The sequence below is a fragment of the Paroedura picta genome, chromosome 5 (assembly GCF_049243985.1).
Source record: "Paroedura picta isolate Pp20150507F chromosome 5, Ppicta_v3.0, whole genome shotgun sequence".
Lineage (NCBI taxonomy): Eukaryota > Metazoa > Chordata > Lepidosauria > Squamata > Gekkonidae > Paroedura > Paroedura picta.
In genome coordinates, this window is record NC_135373.1 from 20,266,932 (window position 1) to 20,287,601 (window position 20,670).

The 20,670-nt window shown below is 46.8% G+C and overlaps 3 protein-coding genes across 4 annotated transcripts; 1 reads left to right on the top strand and 2 right to left on the bottom strand.

Annotated features, from left to right (window-relative positions):
- Positions 1 to 802: 802 nt before the first annotated feature.
- LOC143838846 (uncharacterized) lies at positions 803 to 3,727 on the top strand. Its single transcript, XM_077340755.1, has 4 exons — positions 803 to 2,906; positions 3,155 to 3,241; positions 3,361 to 3,480; positions 3,612 to 3,727. Exons 1-4 carry the CDS (start codon positions 2,564 to 2,566, stop codon positions 3,725 to 3,727), a joined length of 666 nt encoding a protein of 221 aa, XP_077196870.1. The 5' UTR covers positions 803 to 2,563.
- A 470-nt stretch (positions 3,728 to 4,197) lies between these two features.
- Positions 4,198 to 8,303, bottom strand: LOC143837236 (uncharacterized). 2 transcript variants are annotated; one of them, XM_077336844.1, is made up of 3 exons: positions 5,240 to 8,303; positions 4,978 to 5,061; positions 4,198 to 4,698 (listed from the first exon to the last, which is right to left on the bottom strand). In XM_077336844.1, exon 1 carries the CDS (start codon positions 6,505 to 6,507, stop codon positions 5,878 to 5,880), a length of 630 nt encoding a protein of 209 aa, XP_077192959.1. In that variant the 5' UTR covers positions 6,508 to 8,303; the 3' UTR covers positions 4,198 to 4,698; positions 4,978 to 5,061; positions 5,240 to 5,877. The 2 variants fall into 2 exon arrangements, with proteins under 2 accessions (XP_077192959.1, XP_077192958.1); XM_077336843.1 differs by having other exon boundaries at positions 4,978 to 8,303.
- A 4,661-nt stretch (positions 8,304 to 12,964) lies between these two features.
- On the bottom strand, positions 12,965 to 20,606 carry LOC143837228 (interferon-inducible GTPase 5-like). The gene is given in 2 exon segments (XM_077336832.1): positions 12,965 to 14,345; positions 20,473 to 20,606. A coding segment is annotated over 1 exon segment (1,185 nt). The 5' UTR covers positions 14,313 to 14,345; positions 20,473 to 20,606; the 3' UTR covers positions 12,965 to 13,127.
- Positions 20,607 to 20,670: the final 64 nt, after the last annotated feature.

Consider the following 20,670-nt stretch of genomic DNA (forward strand, 5'->3'; position numbering starts at 1 on the left):
CAGAGAAAAATCTTATGGGAAAAAAGCGAGAATCTGATTTTCGCCCTTTATGTGGAAACACGTCCCACATAATGGGCAAGGTGGTGGCTGGCCAGAGTTGGTGCTGAGGCCTGCTCACTGTGCTGCTGCTACCTCTGCCCATCTTCTGTGATCGGTTCCACAATCCTGTGGGTTATTTTCGGGCCTCCTGTCAGGGCGTTGGGAGTAATGGATGTCATACCTTTATTTACTTCCATTTCCCTGACCACACCAGTAGATGTGTTTCCACCTCAAAAAAAACTGAGGGCCATTTCGCACAGAGCTCAAAGTTGCTATTTGGTTGCCGTTTGTGAAAGCGCTACTTCAAGTAGCGAAATGTAACTAGCCGTGCCCGTAACGCACAGCTGCGGTTTTTGCGGAATTTGGCACTTTCACTTCTCGCCACTTTCGTAACCCACAGGCTTCCGGTTCTCCGTCTTATCGCTACAAAGGAGGTCCCTTTTTAGCGCTTCTGGCCTCCCGTGCCCGTCAATCAAACTGCAGGCACACCTTTGACCTCGACCCTAAAGCCGAACTTGTCGGGGTTCCCTTTTTTTTTAAAAAACCCAGGAAACCCCGTAGCAACGCGTTATCGTCCAATCATTGGCGCCCTTGGAACGTGTTTTCTATTGTTTTCTAGGAACCAGATGCATTGACATGTTTGATTGGTTAATCCCCGCCCACAGTACACGCCCACAGGTTACCTGCTTATATGCACCTGGGCAGACACGCGGTCGGCCTCACTCTTTTGTTTGCGTAGCCTACTGCCCGCAGCACAGGTCAACGTTGCAATGGAGAGGCTTATTTTTCAATTGCTGGCTTACATGCTCGCGGTGGTCCAGCGCATGAATACCGCCTTGTCGCGTCGGACGTCTGCTATCGCGGAGTACCGAGAACGGGTGGCCGGAACGCTGACCAGCAGCAGAAGACGTTCTGTAAGGGTAACCATGGCGGCCAAGAAACGCTGGCAAGCTCTGGCAGAGGTCCGGTTCCCCAGACAGTTCTGGGTGGACGAACGATCCTCTGACTGGTGGGAGAATTTTGTGTGGACTCGCTGGGATGATGACCACTGGATTGCCAACTTCAGGATGTCGAGGGGGACATTTTTTGAACTCGTGGAGGCTCTACGTGGACGCATGGAGAGGCAAGTCACTGGCATGCGGCGCCCCGTTCCAGTTGAAAAAAGGGTGGCTGCCGCATTGTGGTACTTGGCCACCCCTCAGTACTTCCGGACAGTAGCCCAGCAATTCGGACTCGGAGTCACTACGGTTGGCGATATCCTTAAGGAGTTCTGCCTCGCCATGGAGGCGGAATTGTTCAGCAAAGTCGTGTGCCTCGGAGACCGGCTTGGAGCGGTGAGTGTCATTCTATCCCCTTTGCCCTTTAAATTTTTTTTCTTGTTTGACAGGTCAGCAACGAAGACGCGATACACCCCACGCTGACATGCCATGGCTTATATTCTTTTCTTTCCCTTATTCCAGAGTATGGACGGGTTTGCCAGGCTTGGATTCCCGCATTGTTTTGCGGCCGTCGATGGAAGCCACATCCCTATCCGTGCCCCCGGGGGAAGCATAAAAGAGTACGGGAACAGGAAGGACTTTTGCTCTGTTCTCCTGCAAGGAACAGTGGACTTCTCCGGCCGGTTTATCGATGCCGAGGTGGGGTGGAGTGGCAGGAGGCATGATGCCCTTGTTTTCAGGGAATCCAACCTCAGGAAAGCCATGGACGAAGGGGTCTTTGTTCCAGGAAACCCCACCGCCACCATTGAGGGCGTGCGTGTGCCGGCGTTGGTCCTCGGGGACGGAGCCTACCCATTACGACGCTGGCTCATGACTCCCTACAAGCGGCCAAGGACGGACGTGCAGAGCCACTACAACCTCAGTCACTCCCGGGCAAGGAATGTAGTGGAGCGTGCCTTTGGACGTTTGAAGTCACGGTTCCGTTGTTTAATGTCACGACTCCATGTACATATTGACAATGTGACTCCGCTGATAATCGCATGTGTGATTTTGCACAACATATGCGAGGACAAGGGACATAACATCCCCTTCCCTGAGGACGAACCTGAACCTGTAGTCCTTCAGGATACACAGGACATCCCTGAAGCAAGGAGAAAAAGGATATATGCTGAGGGGTGCAAGGTTCGGGACGCCATAGCCACCCACATCTACAGAAACAGGAGGCGTGTTTAATTGTTTTTCCTACTCTGTTGTTGAATAAAGTTTTGTGTTCTTTGTTTAACCTTGTCTTGTGCGGTTTGTGTACTTTGCCAGCAAAAAAACGGGGATTCTCTGGTCCAAAAGCACTTTGACAGCCCTAAATGCTAACTCCCCACTGAAATTGACAAACACAATACGGAAGCGCTGAATGGGGAAAGTTCGGGGAGGCGGGTAGCCAGGAAGTATTGGCGACCCCTGTCAAACCGGAGGATCAATCCACTCATGTTCCAAGGAATAATTTTATTGGTGGGCAGCTTTGATACATTTAAAAAACGGGGTGGTCGATCGGAGCAACGCACGTTCGTTCCCTAACCGTCATTCCGAAGATGCCGAAGCCACGGAAGGGCTCCTTCTGGCAGCGCGCCGAGGCTGAGGCACTTCTGGAGCTTGTGCTACAATCAAAAAGTGTTGGCCGCCTAATGGCCAGCACCCATTGCCACACCAAGGGTGCCTACCTGGTGTTGGCTTCAAAGCTGAGGGAGAGGGGCTATGTCCGGACCTGGGAGCAGGTCCGGACAAAATTCAAGCGCCTTAAGCTGGACTTCCTAAACAGTCTGGAACAGTGGGGGGGGATCCCGCAGCCAAGTGGGAGGACGGTCTTCCACGACCAGATGGTGAAAATATGGGAGAAGGCTGGGAAGCCCCCCCTGGACATGAGGAGGCATATGGGTGAGTGCTGCCCTCGTTGTGTTTTGCCCTTAAACATGCATGGAATGACTAGCTGCCTCTTTCCCCTACTGTCCCCAATGAAATTCGAGAAAGTATTTAGATGCTGTCAACCCCCTCAGACTTAGCCAGCCAGTACTGTAGAACCACTTTGGTTATGCGCTTAGACTCTAACTGTGGTGTGTCCACCAGCTGTGTTTCATCTCTGTTTTGTGTGCTTTTAATTATGATTTGTCTTTTTCTTTGCCCAGCCACACAATCACCATCCAAGCTGGCAACAGCACCTGAGCGTGAGGAGGGGGAGGAAGAGGGACCTTCCACCTCGGGACAGGCTGCAGGTGAGAGTTTTATGTCTGTGAGGGAGACCCATGTGTGTGTACCCACACGGAGCCATATGGGAGCCTGATGTGATGCTTCCTTTTGGAGTGTGATCAAATTCTTTGTTTGATTTCTATAGCTGAAACTGTGGAGGCAAGGCTGCGTGCCATGGAGGCCAGAGTTACTTCCCTGGAGGCTCAAGTGGCGGAGCTGAAAGGGGAGATTGAGCAGCACAGGCAACAGAGGGAGGCGGAAGAGCGTAGGTTATGTTCCCCACTGCCCAACTCTTCTCACACTGTGGCTAAGGCCACTTAAAAGTGTATGCATGTAAACTAAAGAAATTTGAAAATATGTGTGGTACTAATGTGTACTTTTTCTCCCTCCCCACAGTTAAGAAGAAGGAGGACGAAGAGCTCTTCCGGCGCAAAGTTAGGGGGACCGTGGGACGGCTGTGCAGGAGAGTTAGGGCGATGGAAGGGGCTGGGGAGGGGAGCGGTGGGACCTGAGTTTTGTTTCCTGTTTGTGTTTTGGGGTAGGGGTTGGGGGGGGGGCTCCAAGTTTCATTCCCTAATGTTTTTCCCCTGTTAAATGTATACTTTTGTTAAAAAAAATTGGTTTTCCAGGGGGGTGGGGGGTGGTGGTGCTGGTGGGGCTCCAAGTTTCATTCCCTAATGTTTTTCCCCTGTTAAAATGTTTTTTAAAATAAAATGTTATTGCAAATTTTATAACAAGACTCCAGTGTGACTTCTTAAACTCGCACATATTTAACCCCACACCACACTCCTAAAACTCCTTGAACTAACACCCCTCCAACCTCCAACCCACACAGCAGTACCACAATATACACAATCACTAGAGAGGCCGCTTTCAGCCTTGCAGATTCTACAGTAGGGTACACAGAGACAGAGTCAAAAATATAAACTTTATTCAACAAACAACAAAACACAGATAACATGAAATAGAAAAAGTGGGCAAAACTAGGAGGGGGAGTACTTGTCTGCTGGTTTTATTTTTCTCTTTCCGAGAATAGTCCTCCTTCTTGTTTGGGTGGAGGCATTCTGAGAGGGAGTCGGTGGGGTGGGTGCTGGAAGTGGTGGTGTTGGTGTGGGTGGTGGTGGGGGGGCGATTTGTGGAGGGTAGGCCCTTTCCATGACCGCTACAGCCCTCTCCATGAGTCTCCTTATCAGACGCACCTCCTCCACGCCTTCGCGTAGGATTTGGTTTGTCTCTCTAAGGACTGCCCTCAATTTTCTCCCCTCCTGGGCAATGAGTGTGAGCATGGCTTGGTCAGCGGCCGCGGCACGCCGTGACTCCTCATAGCAGTGCTCAAGGAGCCTCTCTCCCACGCTTGTCAAGACGGAGACGCGCCTCAGCCTGCCGCGTTCCCTCGTAAGCCTCTCCTCTGCTGGGAGCGCACCTCTAGGTGGTGGGCTGCCTGGAGCCAGGGGTGGTTCCTCCTCCTCATCTGAAAGAACCTCTGTTGGCAAAAAATGAGAAACAAAACTGTTAGTAACATCAAAAAAGTCAAAACACACCATGGTGGACATGGTGTTCTTTTTTGTCCCCGTGTTTTCCTGCCAAGAATTTAAACAATCCCCGGCGAGCACATGGCTATTGTTTGTTTGCCCATGGTGTGCTTTTACTTTTGCCTACTTTCACAGCAGGACTCTCAACAATTAAAAGGGAGCACATGGTTAGTGCCTAGCGACATTGTCCTGCAGCTATGGCTCGAAAGGAACAGGTCATGCACGCTCACCATCTTGAATCTGTATCCGCCTGCGCCGGGCAGGAGGTCCAAGCACCCTAGGCTGTTCCTCCTCCTGTGTTCCGGGTATGAAATCTGCAAAAAAAGGAAAAAAAACAGATCTAGGACCAAAGGGTGGCAAAGCCAGCTTCAAAGCCTACACCAGCAACGCAGAGGGACTCTCTTCTTTCTCTTAGCAGTGCTGCTGCCCTGCACAAACAGAAAAGCACAAAGCAGTTAAAACAGCCCCCCCCCTATTTTTACTAATACTTACCAATGTTAGTTGATGCCCCCGAATCACTATCCACGTCAGGTGCTGCTGGAGACTCTAGGGGCCCCGTCCCTGGCAACTGTGTCTCTGTGGACAAGAGCAGAAAATAGTGAAAAACGAGCAAGCATACACCATGAACCACAAAGCAAGCTCCCAAAGTTGTGAGCCAAAGTACTGCAGAAGGCCTATGGGCGAGGCATGCTGCAAATATTTTGGGGCTGTTGGTTAAACATGACCGTTTCAAATACTAACCACATCAAGCACTCCACAGCCAACCATCTTAATAAATCTTTTAAAAATTAAATTATAAAATTATAAAATTAAAACCGTTTCAAATAGTAACCACAGCAAGCACTCCACAGCCTACCTTCTTTTAAAATCTTTTAAAAATTAAATTATAAAATTATAAAATTAAAACCGTTTCAAATAGTAACCACAGCAAGCACTCCACAGCCTACCTTCTTTTAAAATCTTTTAAAAATTAAATTATAAAATTATAAAATTAAAACCGTTTCAAATAGTAACCACAGCAAGCACTCCACAGCCTACCGTCTTATGCGTTGCAACGAACACACGAGAAAACGATGCCCAAACGTCAGAACACACATTTGCTTAAAAGGAAATATAAAATAAAAAGAAAATCACTTACCGGAGGCAAGGGGCGTTTGCTCAGGAGCCTCCTCTGGCTCCCCAGGAACGATGGCGATCAGGTCCAGCGTTACCGATTCCGCGGCTCGTTGCTGGACGGGGGGTGGAGGGCGAAAGCTGGAGGAGGTTCCCTCGCCGGGATCCTCCTCAGCGGGTGGTTCCTCGACCGGGGCAGCCGGCTTCCGAACCACCTTAAGGCTCCGGCCGACGCGCTTCGGCCTGCCGGATCCTTCCCCGTCCCCGTACAGCTGGCGCTGCTCCTCGAAGTAGGGGCAGGTTACCTTTTCGTTGCCGGAACCCTTATTATGGTTCACGGCACGCATGTACTCTGCCCTCATTGTCTTGGTCTTCGACCGGCATTCAAGGCCGGTCCTGTTGTGGCCCAGGGCGCGCATCTTAATAGCCACTTGTTCAAAAACCTCCCTATTCCTGTGGGAGGACTGGAACGCGTCCTGGATTTTCTCCTCCGAGAAAATCCCGATCAGGTCCCTGATCTCCGCGTCCCTCCAAGTTGGGCCACGGCCGGTTGCAGGGACGGACGAGGCTTGAGAAGACGATTCCATGTTGCTTTTGCTAGTAGCTGAGCAAAATGGTGGTGGGAGGTGCAGGGTGCAACGGATCATATACCTTCCCGCACACAAAGACAAAGGGACTAGCCGGCTCCTGATTGGTGGAGGGCAGCAGGGGACACGCACATTGGCCACATCAGGTCACATGTCACGTTCAAAACTCCTCGCGCGGGAACAGGATCTGCTCCTAATGGCCAGATTGGCGCCCTTGTTGTTTGACTTAACGCATGCGCGTATTCGTTTACACGCGAGAAGAGCAGTTTGAACATGCAGCGGGAGCCATTTTAGGAAAATGTCCGCCATTACACAAACGCATGCCGGTGTTCAACCGAGAGCAAGTGCGGCAGTACTCGGCAGTTCCCCAATAATATTCACCAGCCACAGCATAAATCAACCAAACATGACATGTAACTGGCGTACGTTCGTTGGCACGCTCAGAGGAATGTTTTTTAAAATGAACGGGGGACGGCGACTCCGCTTGCCGGAGGTCTAGCCGCCAATGGAAGGGGTTGTCCGCACCCAAGCACAAGCACGCACTGGGAACCACACAAAGACCCACTACACATAAGCCGCCCCTCATGATATCACCTCGAATCATGTCTATTGAACCCCTGTAAGCTAAGCAGGAGACTGCGAGCGGCGACCGTTCGTTGGCACGCTCAGAGGAAAATTTTTTAAAATGAACGGGGGACGGCAACTCCGCTTGCCGGAGGTCTAGCCGCCAATGGAAGGGGTTGTCCGCACCCAAGCACAAGCACGCACTGGGAACCACACAAAGACCCACTACACATAAGCCGCCCCTCATGAAATCACCACGAATCATGTCTATTGAACCCCTCTAAGCTAAGCAGGAGACTGCGAGCGGCGAATGTTCGTTGGCACGCTCAGAGGAAAATTTTTTAAAATGCTCCCTGTACGTTGACTCCGCTAGGACTGGCCGATGGTAGACGGGGTTTTAAGCTTTGGGCAAATTTTGGGAACGTGACGGTGTGTGCCACTGTGCTTGTGAAAAACTCTTGTGGTGTCCGGGCAGAATTTCCGAAAGTGATCGTGCTTGAAAGCCAGTCGCTGTCCCGTTGCCTCGTAGATCCCCGCTCGCTCGGAGAAAAAAAAAATGGCGAACAGTTCGCCGGAAGTTTGGAGGACAGGCTCGGGAGGAGGGACTTTGAAGAACCCGCAACAATGGTAACGCACAGGTCTTTAGCGCTACTGTTGCAGATTGGTTGCAGGAGTGTATCGCTATCCGGAGGGTGAATCCAGTTTTCTGGATTCCCCTAGAAGCGCTACAACGAAGCGCTTTTTGCGGGTCGGTTTCAGGATTGTTGCAGATTGTTTACGACGTCGTGCGTTATGGCAAATTAGTAGCGTTTTCAATCAGCAACCATTGTGCTATTTTTAAGCCGTGGGAAATGCCCCTGAATTTTGCCTCTGTGTTTTCTCAGAAAAATATCTACACCTCTAAGGATAGTATTAGGCAAGCAATAGTGTTGGGGTGGTGGATTAGTGCAATCTTCAAAAAAGGGAACAGAGATGACTCAGGACACTGACTTCAGTTGCTTCTTCTCTTTCCTTCTTCACTTCTGTGCCTTCCCAAAACAACCTCAAATTCTGGGAGATCTATTTCCCTTTGTCTGGAAATATGTATAGTTTTTCTTCATTTGAGGTGTCTCTGAGCTGGCTTGAAATAGCTAATTTGGGAATCAGATTCAGGCTGGGGTATATTCAAAGTGCATACTCCTCATGGGGCACATGCTCGCACAGGACATTGACCTGGAAATGGGTTCACAGGATGTGACATCACAAAGTGGCACTGCATCCCTCACTCTACCCCCCCTTCCCCAGGCCCCTTTCCCAAACTTCATCCTCCCCACACACCCAACTCCCTAAATGTTCATAAATTTTCTAAGATGTACATAATGGAAAGTTCAAGACAGCCACACCAGCTGCAAATGAGAGCATTGTAGGAATGGTGGAAATCCAGGTTGGGTCTCTCTGCCCAATTGCAATATGAGAGTGTGCGAAAATTCAATTCAAATGTATATATATAAGACAAGCTAAGATCCAAACATCCTATATGCATGGAAGTATGTGCTCTTGTTACATGTTCTGGTGAATGTCATGGACAGAAACACAAATGCCTAGGTCCCTTTTGTGCAGCAGAAATGATGTCTGAAGCTGTCTGCCCATGAGGTTGGGAGTTCGATCCCAGCAGCCGGCTCAAGGTTGACTCAGCCTTCCATCCTTCTGAGGTCGGTAAAATGAGTACCCAGCTTGCTGGGGGGTAAACGGTAATGACTGGGGAAGGCACTGGCAAACCACCCCCTATTGAGTCTGCCATGAAAACGCTAGAGGGCGTCACCCAAAGGGTCAGACATTACCCGGTGCTTGCACAGGGGATACCTTTACCTTTACCTTTTTTACCTCAAATGAAAAAGAAGAAATCTGAGAAATTCAGTCATGTAAATTACCCTCTGTAAATACAGATTTTATGGGTAATTGATTCTGATATAAAGGTAAAGGTAAAGGTATCCCCTGTGCAAGCACCGAGTCATGTCTGACCCTTGGGGTGACGTCCTCTAGCGTTTTCATGGCAGACTCAATACGGGGTGGTTTGCCAGTGCCTTCCCCAGTCATGACCGTTTACCCCCCAGCAAGCTGGGTACTCATTTGATTCTGATATACAGCAAGATATACAGTATTGTCAGCATGGAGATTTATGAAACAGTGGTTCACAGGTGTGTGTATATCATTTGATGGCTCCCAGTTGAAATAAGAGAGAGAGAGCATTCCTACCGCTGGCTCAATAAGTTCTTTCATGACTGGGTAGTAGTAGTAGTAAGTTATTTATGGAATGACACCAGAATAATAAAAATACAAAATAAACTTGTTCACACCAAAGTAATACAGGAGAAGTAGGATACAATGAATACCTGTTATAACTTTGTTTAAAAATGTTGAAAATGGGTTAATTAATAATAGAAATAGAATAGGACCGATTGGCTTTTCTAGCAAAGAATTATCATACTGGATATTCAGACGTATGATGCACCGTACTAATTTGCTACTAACTTATTTTCTCCTTATATCTGTACTCTTATGATCCCTATCCCATTGTCTGTGGAAGAGTTCCTACACACAAAAGTTCACACCTTGAATAAATCTTTGTTGGTCTTAAGGGTGCCCCTAGACTAACAAAAATACATACTTAAGAACATCTGGAAAACATCTAAACATTGATCTTGCCAAATTTAGTAGGGCTTAAGATTTATATAGAGAAATTCTAAGTTCACAAGATGCACCCAGCTAGTTAAACAAACTCTAAGAACTATGAGACAAAAACTGGCTACTGTTTTAGTAATTGCTGGTGATTTGTCTGACAGCAGTTGGTTCACTGTGGCTGTGATGGTTACAGCTATTGGCCCCAGCATTACTGTCACCAAAGAAAGGTGAAACTTGGCATGGGCCTTACCATGGAAGGGGCAACTCAAAAGGACATGCTCTAAATCTTCTATTTGTCCTGTTCAAGACCAGATATAGCTGGGTCCTTTATCACCCAGTGTTAGCCAACAAGCCAATTCAAGGGTTCTTGAAATAATCATACTGGTTTATTAAAGCACAGTATCAATGAACAGATAAAATGAAATGTCTGCCCATACCAAATATGTAGAGCAGTAGAGATAAACGCAATGGTCACACAAGTGGGAGCTTTCGGCTTTCTGCAGAGCCTGCAAAATGGAGCTCTTCCGCCAGGTCTATGGCTGAGGCCAGCATGGCAAGGAAGATCTGATGGGATCCCCTCCTAGGATTAAGAGCACATACTTATTGAAGATCTGCGTTCCTCCTCCCACTCCTTTATTAGTTCTGGTGGGGTCAGAGGGGTGTTCCGTTACGATTTTTATTGTTGGAGCTGATATGCATATATATGTATATTGTTTGTCCGAATAGTTTTAAGGGGGGTTTTAAGGGGGTTTTAGGAGCCTCTTGTGGCACAGAGTGGTAAGGCAGCCGTCTGAAAGCTTTGCCCATGAGGCTGGGAGTTCGATCCCAGCAGCCGGCTCAAGGTTGACTCAGCCTTCCATCCTTCCGAGGTCGGTAAAATGAGTACGCAGCTTGCTTGCTGGGGTGTAAACGGTAATGACTGGGGAAGACACTGGCAAACCACCCCATATTGAGACTGCCATGAAAACGCTGGAGGGCGTCATCCCAAAGGTCAGCCATGACCCAGTGCTTGTACAGGGGATACCTTTACCTTTTTAAGGGGGTTTTAATTTTGGACAAATCTGTAACCTGCCACAAGCCAGAAATGAGAGTGGTGGGCAATAAATTCAATACGAATACGAATACGAAAATGAATATGAATAATACGAATACGAATACGAATACGAATACGAATACGAATACGAATACGAAGAAGAAGAAGAAGAAGAAGAAGAAGAAGAAGAAGAAGAAGAAGAAAGCCAAAATATGGACAAGTCATCAAATGGTTACAATGAATAAGGTGCTTAGAAGTGTTATGGGGACCATATTAATGAAGGTTAAAAGGTTAAAGCCAATAACTACAGGTGAACAGCTAAGACATTTCAAGACATAGCAGGAAGAAAGCAGTGCAAACAATTCAAAGCTAATAACATCACAGCAAATAGTCAAAGTGTTCTAGAAGTCAAGCTTTCTCCTGGTGTCCTCCAGACCACCTAGTATAAAGCAAAGCCAAGCCCTAACTGTACTCATAATTACTTCTAGGTGGTATGAGCTGTTAGTCTGGGACACGCTTTCTCTTGTCGGCCCTGGAAAGGGTTCCCAAATGAGGAGGAGTTAATTCATTCTTTAAAAAAATCTGTTAAACATTGATTGATTGGGTGATATGACCATATATAGTCATGTTGACCTGTCCCCGCCCCCCAATGGCCAATGATGGGCCTGGAGGGGATGGGAAGGGGAGGGGCCCTGGATGAGCGTGTACACAACTCTGCTCTCCAATCATATATTGCAACATTACACTACTGGGGTTTCTCAAAGTGTGAAGAATGTTTCCGAGTTTTCTTAATGGTAAAAAAGTGGAGAAAGGCTGATCTAGGAGGTTGCTAGGCAAACAGAGCAGTCCGAAGGGCTGGTACTCAGAATCCTGTTCTGATCTATTGATTGGAGCTTATTTCCAGGAAACGGTTCTCATGATTAGAAGAAATTAGAAAGGCAGAAGAGAGAACTGATACCTAAAGAAGAAACACCCCGGCAAATATTGTCACTTCCAAAATCACTTCCCCTTAGGAGATAACATTGCTGAGGAGGATCAGTATGGGCAACTTCACAATTATTGATCCTCCCAGATTTAGTACTGCAGTGCTAAAAAGAGAAAAAGATACCCCAAGAGGAAGAGGTTCTAGCCATCATTGACTTGTGGAGAAACAATCTATTTTGAGCTGGCTCACACGTGTTGTTCTTCCTGGTCCTTGATCTGCAGTGAGAACTAGGAGAAACCAACACAGGATGTTCACAGTTCCTCAGGGACCCTTTGGGAGTTTGTGACATTGAGACAGTGCACCTGGAAGAGCTTCCTTTAAGAAAGCTGGAAATTGCCTTTATTTGCCACTATGGTACTCGGCCATAGTTCACTGAAGTTTCAGTTCAATGTGTGGAGGTTGGGCTTCCAATCAGAAATGGAAATCCTCTTTCCTTCCATTTCCAATATATAGTACATGATCATCATTCAGCAATTCAGTGCCTGAGCTTTTCTATTCAGATGGCTTCTTAGTCGGGACTCGTCATAGTCAGCAGATTTCTTGAACGTTCTGGAAATTGCCTTTCAGGGAATTGTTTTTTCCTCAGGAGGGTATGTGGGCATGATATCTAGAATCAGTTCTGATGTTTGGGTTCCTTGTCCTCTGCATGAAAGTTTTCAGTTTCTTAAGGCTTAATTGCTCATAAATCATATAACTAAAAATTCGGGATTTTTTTTTTTATGTAAAAACAAAAATTTGCCACGCACTTATAGTATACCCTGATCGAAAACAGTCTTAATTTTGTAATATCAGAAAAGGATGAATATTTCAGCATCTATTTTCTCCAAAAAAATTGCCTCTACTTCATATTTTGGACAATAGGAGGAAAAATGGTTCCTCCAGTAACTCTATTTGGGAGTCACCATAACATTGGTTTGGAGGTATTCGGAGAAAATGACCTTTCATCTGCGCTGTTGTGAGTGTGTTGCACTACACAATCATACATGAAAGTCTCAATTTAGGAACTGTTAATGTGCTGAAATCAAGGGGCAGATCAAATTCAGTGGAATTTTTCATTTCAAGATAAAGTGGAGAGCATTTCCACCTAACATCTCCTTGGAGAGGGATCTATTCATATTTAAACAGTTTCTCTTTGGTAATGATTGTCCCTTTTGAGTTAGATTTTCTGTTTTGTGTAGACTCAAGTTCCTCATTTTGGCGTCTATAACATTATGCCATTTCGACCAGCTACGTTCGTGTGCTGGTGATACAATAAATGCTGCGAAGTTCTTAACTTTTAGTTGATATTTATATTTTATTATGTCTTTCCACATCAGCATTGAGATTTTTCGGAGGTCAAGTAGCATTACAGCAGAGGCAATACATGCTGTTTGCCTCAGTCAATTATCTTAGGGTAATTGTCAATTATTGTCAGTTATCAAAGGGTGCCTTAGCCCTTTACTCTGCAGCTTTTGCCAAGACATTCTCAGCATCTTCCACAACATCATGCAGAAAGGTCTTCAGTATGTAGAATGTTGTTACAAAAGAAAGCCCTCCGCCAGTTAGAGAGCCCAAGACGGGTATAAAATCAAGAGCCATCTCCACTACCAGCATTGTTCCACACAATAGTGACTTGGATAAAAGATCAATCACAAATTCTGCGGTAACTTGACTGACCATTGGGGACTTTTTGATAGCTGATCGCAACACATCAACAGGTTTGCCAACCCGGTTTGAAAGTCTATTGAGGGACCCTGCATCCAAGCCAAAGGTGTTGCAAAAATATCTCATTGTTTCAACCAAGATGCCAATATTGCAGTTAACAGAGAGGCCAGGGACAGGAATTGCTCCAATAACACAAGACACACGGGCTATTTTCCGTATGTGGTCCTCCATTGCAGCCTTTTTCTTCTCCAGGACTTCTCTGGAGAAAGCTGGAAGAGCTGTAATTAAGTCATCTCTCTTGAGGCCACCCATGTCACTCTCCAAGGTCTGTAGAAGGAGGGGGAAATCATATAGTTTCAAATCCCACCTAGAGATAAGAAAAACCATTGGGATAGGTTTGACATCTCTCAGGTTATCACAGCAGTAGGTCCTCATCTTCTCTAGGTATTTCTCCTCATTGAAGTTTGGTTTTTTTCTTTCAGAATCTATGCTCACATCCACTTTGGTGCGCACCTAGTAGAACTTCTTCTTCAACTTCTGAATTTCATGGACCAAGAGAACATCATTTGAAGTGAAGCGATGTGATGCAACGATAATGAAGAAATCATACTCCTCAAAATGTACGTCCTTCAGGTATTTCTTTGGTACAAACTGGTGGGTCCCAGTTCCTGGAAGATCCCATAATGTTACTTTGGGGAATCTGGGATGTGTGTATTTCTTCCTAGTCAATGTGGTTGCTGTTACCCCAATCTCTGCTGCATCTTCTTCACAATCAGTCATGCCCCTCAGGGCATTGACAAGCGATGATTTGCCAGCACCTGACACGCCTGTAATGGCAATGTCAAGAGTGGTGTTATTTAATAACTTCAAGTTGCTTTCACTTTCTTTGATCACATCTGCGAGATTCTTGTTTTGCATCTCATCCTTCAGTTTTTGAAGTTCTTCTCTGATGAGAGCTTTTGTGATGGAACCACCCATGTTTGTTCTTCTTGAGTGTCCGCTTGAGCGTCGCTTGAGCAAAAAGAAAAAGGGGGAAAGTGAGACTCTTAATTTACAATACAATACAATACAATACCTTTATTGGCATAAAGCAGATAAGCAGGATAAACGTCAGGATACGTCAGACAGTTTAAATTTAAAAACTCAGGACAGAAATTCAGCCGTAATAAAAGTGACGTCGGCATCCTTATCACTCAGTAAAAATTGGCAAATCAGGTCTCTTGAATGGTTTCTCCGTTTTGGTATAAGAGGTCTGATATGCCTTCTCTGTTCAGTGAACAAGGGACAATCCAGTAAGATATGTTGGATGGTGTCAGGAGAACTTGATTCACAAGTGCATAGTCTGTTTTCGAAGGGGATCTTGGCAAATCTCCCTTGTAATACTTTGGATGGAAAGGCGTTAAGCCGAGCAAGCGAAAACGCTCTGCGATGGAGGGGATTTGCCAAGTTATGGAAATAAGCCGGCATTATCCCGTGCTTCACTTGGAGACCAAGCGCACAAGGAGAGCAGATTGCTGGCACAGTGGGATGGATTTTTTGAAATTCCTGATCAAGTAGCCTTTGTTTGATCTGGTACATAATGGAGGATTCATTCAGAGATAAGATGTAATCGTAGTCAATGCCAATTTGTTGGAGTGTAGTCAGGATGGTAGAGAATCATTTAAATTTAAAATTGTCTCTCAGTAAACAGGCCAATAGACTATCTGATTGAACCCTAAAATGCAGTTTTAGCCAATATTTAAAGGTGAAAATCCAGGCCTTAGTTTCGAGAAGATTGTGTCCAGTTTCAAGACATAAAGAGGAGTAAGGGACGCAATTTGGAGTTCTCAAAATCTGCCGGAAGGAGGCAGACTGTAACCTCTCTATGTTTTTGTTAAAACCTGAGATCCACAGAGGGATACCATATAAAATTTGGGGAAGAATTTTAGAGTCAAACACACGACAGACAGCTGGGACAAACTGATTGCCTTTAAGGAAGAAAAACCGGTTTAGATGGGTAATGGAACAGTTAGCCGTGACTCTTAATTTAATATCAGATAACACCCGAGCAATACTTTTCCTCCGACAATATAAATGTAGCATATATGAGAAATCTAATTCCTTGAGGGATTTCTAGACTATATCTATACTGTTGTGTATGCAGGGAAACAGACCCACCGAAGAGTGGGGTCTTTTAATATCATTGTTCAACATGCAGAGCTGTGGTGGGAACTCGGGACTGTATATAGGTTTGAGTGATGAGCTGCTGTTTTCTAGTTCAGTTGGTGTGATCTAAGAAAGAGCTGATCTTTCACTCCACAAGTGACTCCGCGCCTGATTGAACCCACAATTTAATACTGGGGACGGAGGTGGGATTCTAAGATTTGTATGCAACCCCAGCTAGCATCCCCTGAATCACTGGCTCCTGGCCTTCGGAGGAGGGACTTCTGAACTTACTCCTGTCTCCTGAGGAGAAACTGCAGAGAAGAAGAAGAAGAAGAGTTGGTTCTTATATGCCGCTTTTCCGTACCCGAAGGAGGCTCAAAGCGGCTCACAATCGCCCTCCCATTCCTCTCCCCACAACAGACACCCTGTGGGGTGGGTGAGGCGGAGAGAGCCCTGATATCACTGCCCGGTCAGAACAGTTTTATCAGTGCCGTGGTGAGCCCAAGGTCACCCAGCTGGTTGCATGTGGGGGGGTGCAGAATCGAACCTGGCATGCCAGATTAGAAGTCTGCACTCCTAACTACTACACCAAACTGGCTCTCAGTCAACCCATTCTGCCTTCCAAGGGGAACTATCCTCTGCCATCCAGGGGCGAGCGCTAAATCACACATCTCCCATCATCTGAGGTGGTCTGCACATCATCCCCTGCTGCTGATTTATCTCATCTGCCTACAGTGGGATCTGCATGCCAGTCCTCACCACGGCAACCAGTGGCCATATCAAGGAATGTGACCCAGTCTTCCCAGCCAAGTGGGAATCCTATGCCATGCCTGTAGACTGCTACCTGTTGGCCATGGTTCAAACAGTGGGGACATATAATCCCATTTGTTAATGCACAGGATCCCTCCTGCCTCTGGATGGTTTGAATGGTCCCATTGGTTTAGAAGAAAAAGAAGAAGAGTTGGTTCTCATATTTCACTTTTTGCTACCTGAAGGAGTCTCAAAGCAGCTTACAATCGCCTTCCCCTTTCCACTCCCCTCAGCAGATTGTCTGAGAGGTAGGTGAGGCTGAGAGAGCACTGATATTACTGAAAAAGAAAAAGAAGAGAATTGGTACTTATATGCCACTTTTCTGTACCCGAATGAGTCTCAAAGCAGCTTACAGCCACCTTCCCTTCCCTCTCCCCACAACAGACACCCTGTGAAGTGGGTGAAGCTGAGAGAGCCCGGATATTCCTGCTCGGTCAGAACAGCTTTATCAGTGCCATGGTGAGCCCAAGGTCACCCAGCTGGCTGCATGTGGGGGAGGAGCGGGGAATCAAACCCAGCTCGCAAGATTAGAAGTCTTCACTCCTAAACACTACACCAAGCTGGCTAGTTCAGCTGGTGTGATGTAAGAAGGAGCTGATCCTTCACACCATGAGCGACTCTGCACCTTATTGAACCTGCTATTCAATATATACTTCATTCACTGGGAATTTATAATAGTGGAAAACTGTGGTAGCCTTTAAAAAAAAAATTGTATTTTGATCTTTTGATGATTCCCTCACAAATCCAAAATCACATCATGACTCCCTCCCACCTTCTTCACTCTTTTATTACCAGATCATTTAATGGTGAATTACATAAGATTCCTCAAGAGGGAAAACGTCACCGAGGGTAAAGCTGAAGCCCTCTCTACCTATACAAGATAGTCCACATCCAAACTGGAAACCCCACTTAACTAGAACTGCTAACTGCTTGAAGAAACAGTTTCCTTGACCATTAAGAAGAAGAAGAAGAAGAAGAGTTGGTTCTTATATGCCGCTTTTCTATACCCGAAGGAGTCTCAAAGCGGCTTACATTCACCTTCCCTTTCCTCTCCCCTCAACAGACACCCTGTGAGGTGGGTGAGGCTGAGAGAGCCCGGATATTGCTGCTCCATCAGAACAAGCTTTCTCAGTGCTGTTGCGAGCCCAAGGTCACCCAGCTGGCTGCATGTGGGGGAGTGGGGAATCGAACCCAGCATGCTGGATTAGAAGTCCGCACTCCTAACCACTACACCAAACTGGCTCTCACCAAACTTAACAGCGACTTAATTTACTATCGATTTCCCAGATGAAATCACCACCTTCCAATTTCCACACATCAAACCTCTATTAAAGGGACAGAACATTCTTCTCAAGGCTTGTTGGCAATTCCACACAGATGCCTAAACATTTAGGTTTCCAGCAGGGAACTTCTAGGCCTTACATCCTGGTAGCCATAAGGACTACTTGCAAACTGCCCCTAAAGAATCACAGGATACCCAGTGCCTGGACCTCTGTTTCACGTACAGCAAGATGAATTTTGATACCATATTGTAAGATAGAGAGTTTATTATTGTTGTTGTTATTATTATTGTTGTTGTTGTTGTTGTTGTTGTTGTTATTAATAAAGATCTTCAGACCCAAAGATAACCTGCTTACTGCAGAGGAAAGGAAGATAATGTTAGGGATGTCATCCCCCAGTTGGAATCTGGGGATTCCCCCATAATTACAGTCATCTCCTGAATAAAGAGATCAGTTGCCCCGGAGAAAATAGCTGGAAAGTGATTTCCAGAGCTTTATACACCACCGAAGTTGCTCCCTGCCCCCTAATCCTGCCTCCTCCCAGGTCCACCTCCGAGGTCTCCATTTTGCATGCCCACTTTGCATTCATCCACAGTTACAGGACGTTATTGGCTGAGATCTTGGCCCAAAGGGGTGTCCACTGGAGCATGGAAAACAACCTGGCCCGCTCTTGTGCCTCTAAGCATGGCTGGTTTGGCAGAGATCAGCTGGTCAGTTTTTCTTTGCGGCAGGAACATTTGCAGATCAGACACAAGAACAGAATCCTGCGAGCAAACGGGGTGAACTTCCCGAGCCCTTCCCGTTCCCTCTCAAGCTGAAAAAGCCTCACATTCCTAAACCGCAGCAGCATTTGTGTGCAGACACCTGGGGTCCTTGAAAGGTCGGAAGCCCTCAAAGGCAGGAATGAAACTTCACCCACGGGAACTCCCCCAAAGCATAAAGGGGCTCTCAGAAAGTCCTGGGGAGGAGATGGGAGGCTGGGGTGGGGAAGGGCCTCAACAGTATAAATGACACAGAGACCACCCTTCAAAGCTGACATTTCCTCCTGGGGAACTGATTCCACAGGCCCCACCTGGAGGTTGGCAAGCCCAACAGGCAATGTAGTTCATAAGGATATCAGTCCTAGGTGGGAGTTCCCCTAGAATTACAGCTGATCTCTAGAGCAGGGGTAGTCAAACTGTGGCCCTCCAGATGTCCATGGACTACAATTCCCAGGAGCCCCAGTCAGCATTCGCTGGCAAGGGCTCCTGGGAATTGTAGTCCCTGGACATCTGGAGGGCCGCAGTTTGACTACCCCTGCTCTAGACAAAAGAGGCCAGTTCCTCTGGAGGAAATGGCTGGGTTGGAGGATGGATTGCATAGCATTAGATTCCACCAAGGTTCCTTCCTGCCCCATATCCTACCCATTCCTGGCTCCACCCCCAAAGTCTCCAGGTATGTCCCAATCCAGATCAGGCAACCCAAAACGGGACTTCAGTCTTGCTCGCCTACTGCAAACCAGCACAGCTCCCCAACTGACTGCAAATGTAAACAGATTTCTCACCCCTCTCAGTTCACTGGCTTCATGGACTGACTTCTAAGTTACTGGATTTTAATGAAGACAGATGTGCTAGAATTGCAATCAGCAACTAATTTGGTGAAGTCAACCCCAAGGGGCTGTTGTTAAACCGCTAAACTGCCATTATTCCCAGGGGAACTGATCTCTGTCTCTTGAAGTTGAGCTAAAATTCCAAGGATCTCCAGGTCCCACCTGGAGGCTGGCATCCCTAAATCCACCCTCCCAAGCAGCCAGATAGATACAAATTTTATTACGGTTTGCACCAGACATATAGCAGAGGAAATGGTACAATGCATCCCAGATAAATCAGGATGTTAAATTACAAATATATGAGCTAAAATTCCAAGGAATCCCAGGTCCCACCTGGAGGCTGGCATCCCTTAATCTACCCTCCCACGCAGCCCTTTGCCCCAAGGGGAAATGATCAATGCCACTTGGAGATGAGCTAAAATTACAGGGAATCCCCAGATCTCACCTGGGGAGGCAGGCAACCCTAGGTGGAGATCTTCTTAGGACTGTGCTGTAAGGGGCCATAAGCTCTGCCAGAAGATATGTTGGCATCTCCTGTTTTCTGCCCATTTGTATCTGAATTCCTCAAGGACAAGAAAGAGCTGAAAGGCAGGAATGGCCCTGCAGGGCAGAGGCATGGTGGTGGTGAATAATCCACCTTTGGTATTGCAGACCCTGAGGGATTATTCCTCTAAAGCACACACTAGTTTGCTAGACCAGCTATCTTAGGTACTTGCACCCGCTTGATTTATTCTTTTATCAGTTAAGCGGGCACAGGTACTAAAGGTCTCTGGAGAGACCTGGGGATCCCCTGGAATTAAAGGTCCAGACAATAGAGATCAGTTGCTCTGAAGAAAACAGCAGCTTTGGAAGGGTGTATTCCATGGCATTATACTCCACGGAGGTCCCTGCCAGCCTGCTCCCATCTCCAGCCCCAAAGTCTCCAGGTCCTTCCCAACCCAGATCTGGCAACCCTAATCTCCACCGGAGACCTTTCTTAAAAGTTTCCTTTTTGCCCTGTGTTGACCGCATGATGCAATTATTGTAAACTCTTCAAAGACCCGTTTCCCCTTTGCAATTCAGCACACCTTTTAGCCCTTCTGTGAATCTCACTTCCTCCTTCCCCCGAATCCAGTATGAAATGGTGCCTCTTTTTTTAACCTGCCCCTTCTTCCCCTCCACACTGGTTGAGTTCAGGACAGGACCCAACGGACGTCCCCTGTGGTTTTTGTGAAACAATCGTTTGTAATATGAATGTCGGGTATAGTAGCTGCCAACACCCCGCAAAGCCTATGCAGAAACTTGATACCAAGAAAGAATAAAGAGACTGGCTTACCGGATGTAACCACAGCCTACTTTAAGAGACTGGAGGATCGGTGGCTGCCAGTTCTTTGGCTGAGTGAGCTTTTCCAACTGGCTCTCAGAAACTCCCTTTTGTCCCGTTTGTGTTGCTTGATAAGACCCTGAAGCCTCACTGGAATTGAAAGAGAAAATGTGCCTGCTTGTAGGAGCAAATATCTTGCCTTGGTAAACC

What these genes read in the sequence shown, in the direction of transcription:
- LOC143838846 (XM_077340755.1), top strand. Translation starts at nt 2,564, where the DNA reads ATGCCGAAGCCACGGAAGGGCTCCTTCTGGCAGCGCGCCGAGGCTGAG. An exon ending in GGACATGAGGAGGCATATGG is followed by an intron (nt 2,907 to 3,154) that starts GTGAGTGCTGCC and finishes TTCTTTGCCCAG; the next exon opens with CCACACAATCACCATCCAAG. An exon ending in CACCTCGGGACAGGCTGCAG is followed by an intron (nt 3,242 to 3,360) that starts GTGAGAGTTTTA and finishes TGATTTCTATAG; the next exon opens with CTGAAACTGTGGAGGCAAGG.
- LOC143837236 (XM_077336844.1), bottom strand. Translation starts at nt 6,507, where the DNA reads ATGATCCGTTGCACCCTGCACCTCCCACCACCATTTTGCTCAGCTACT.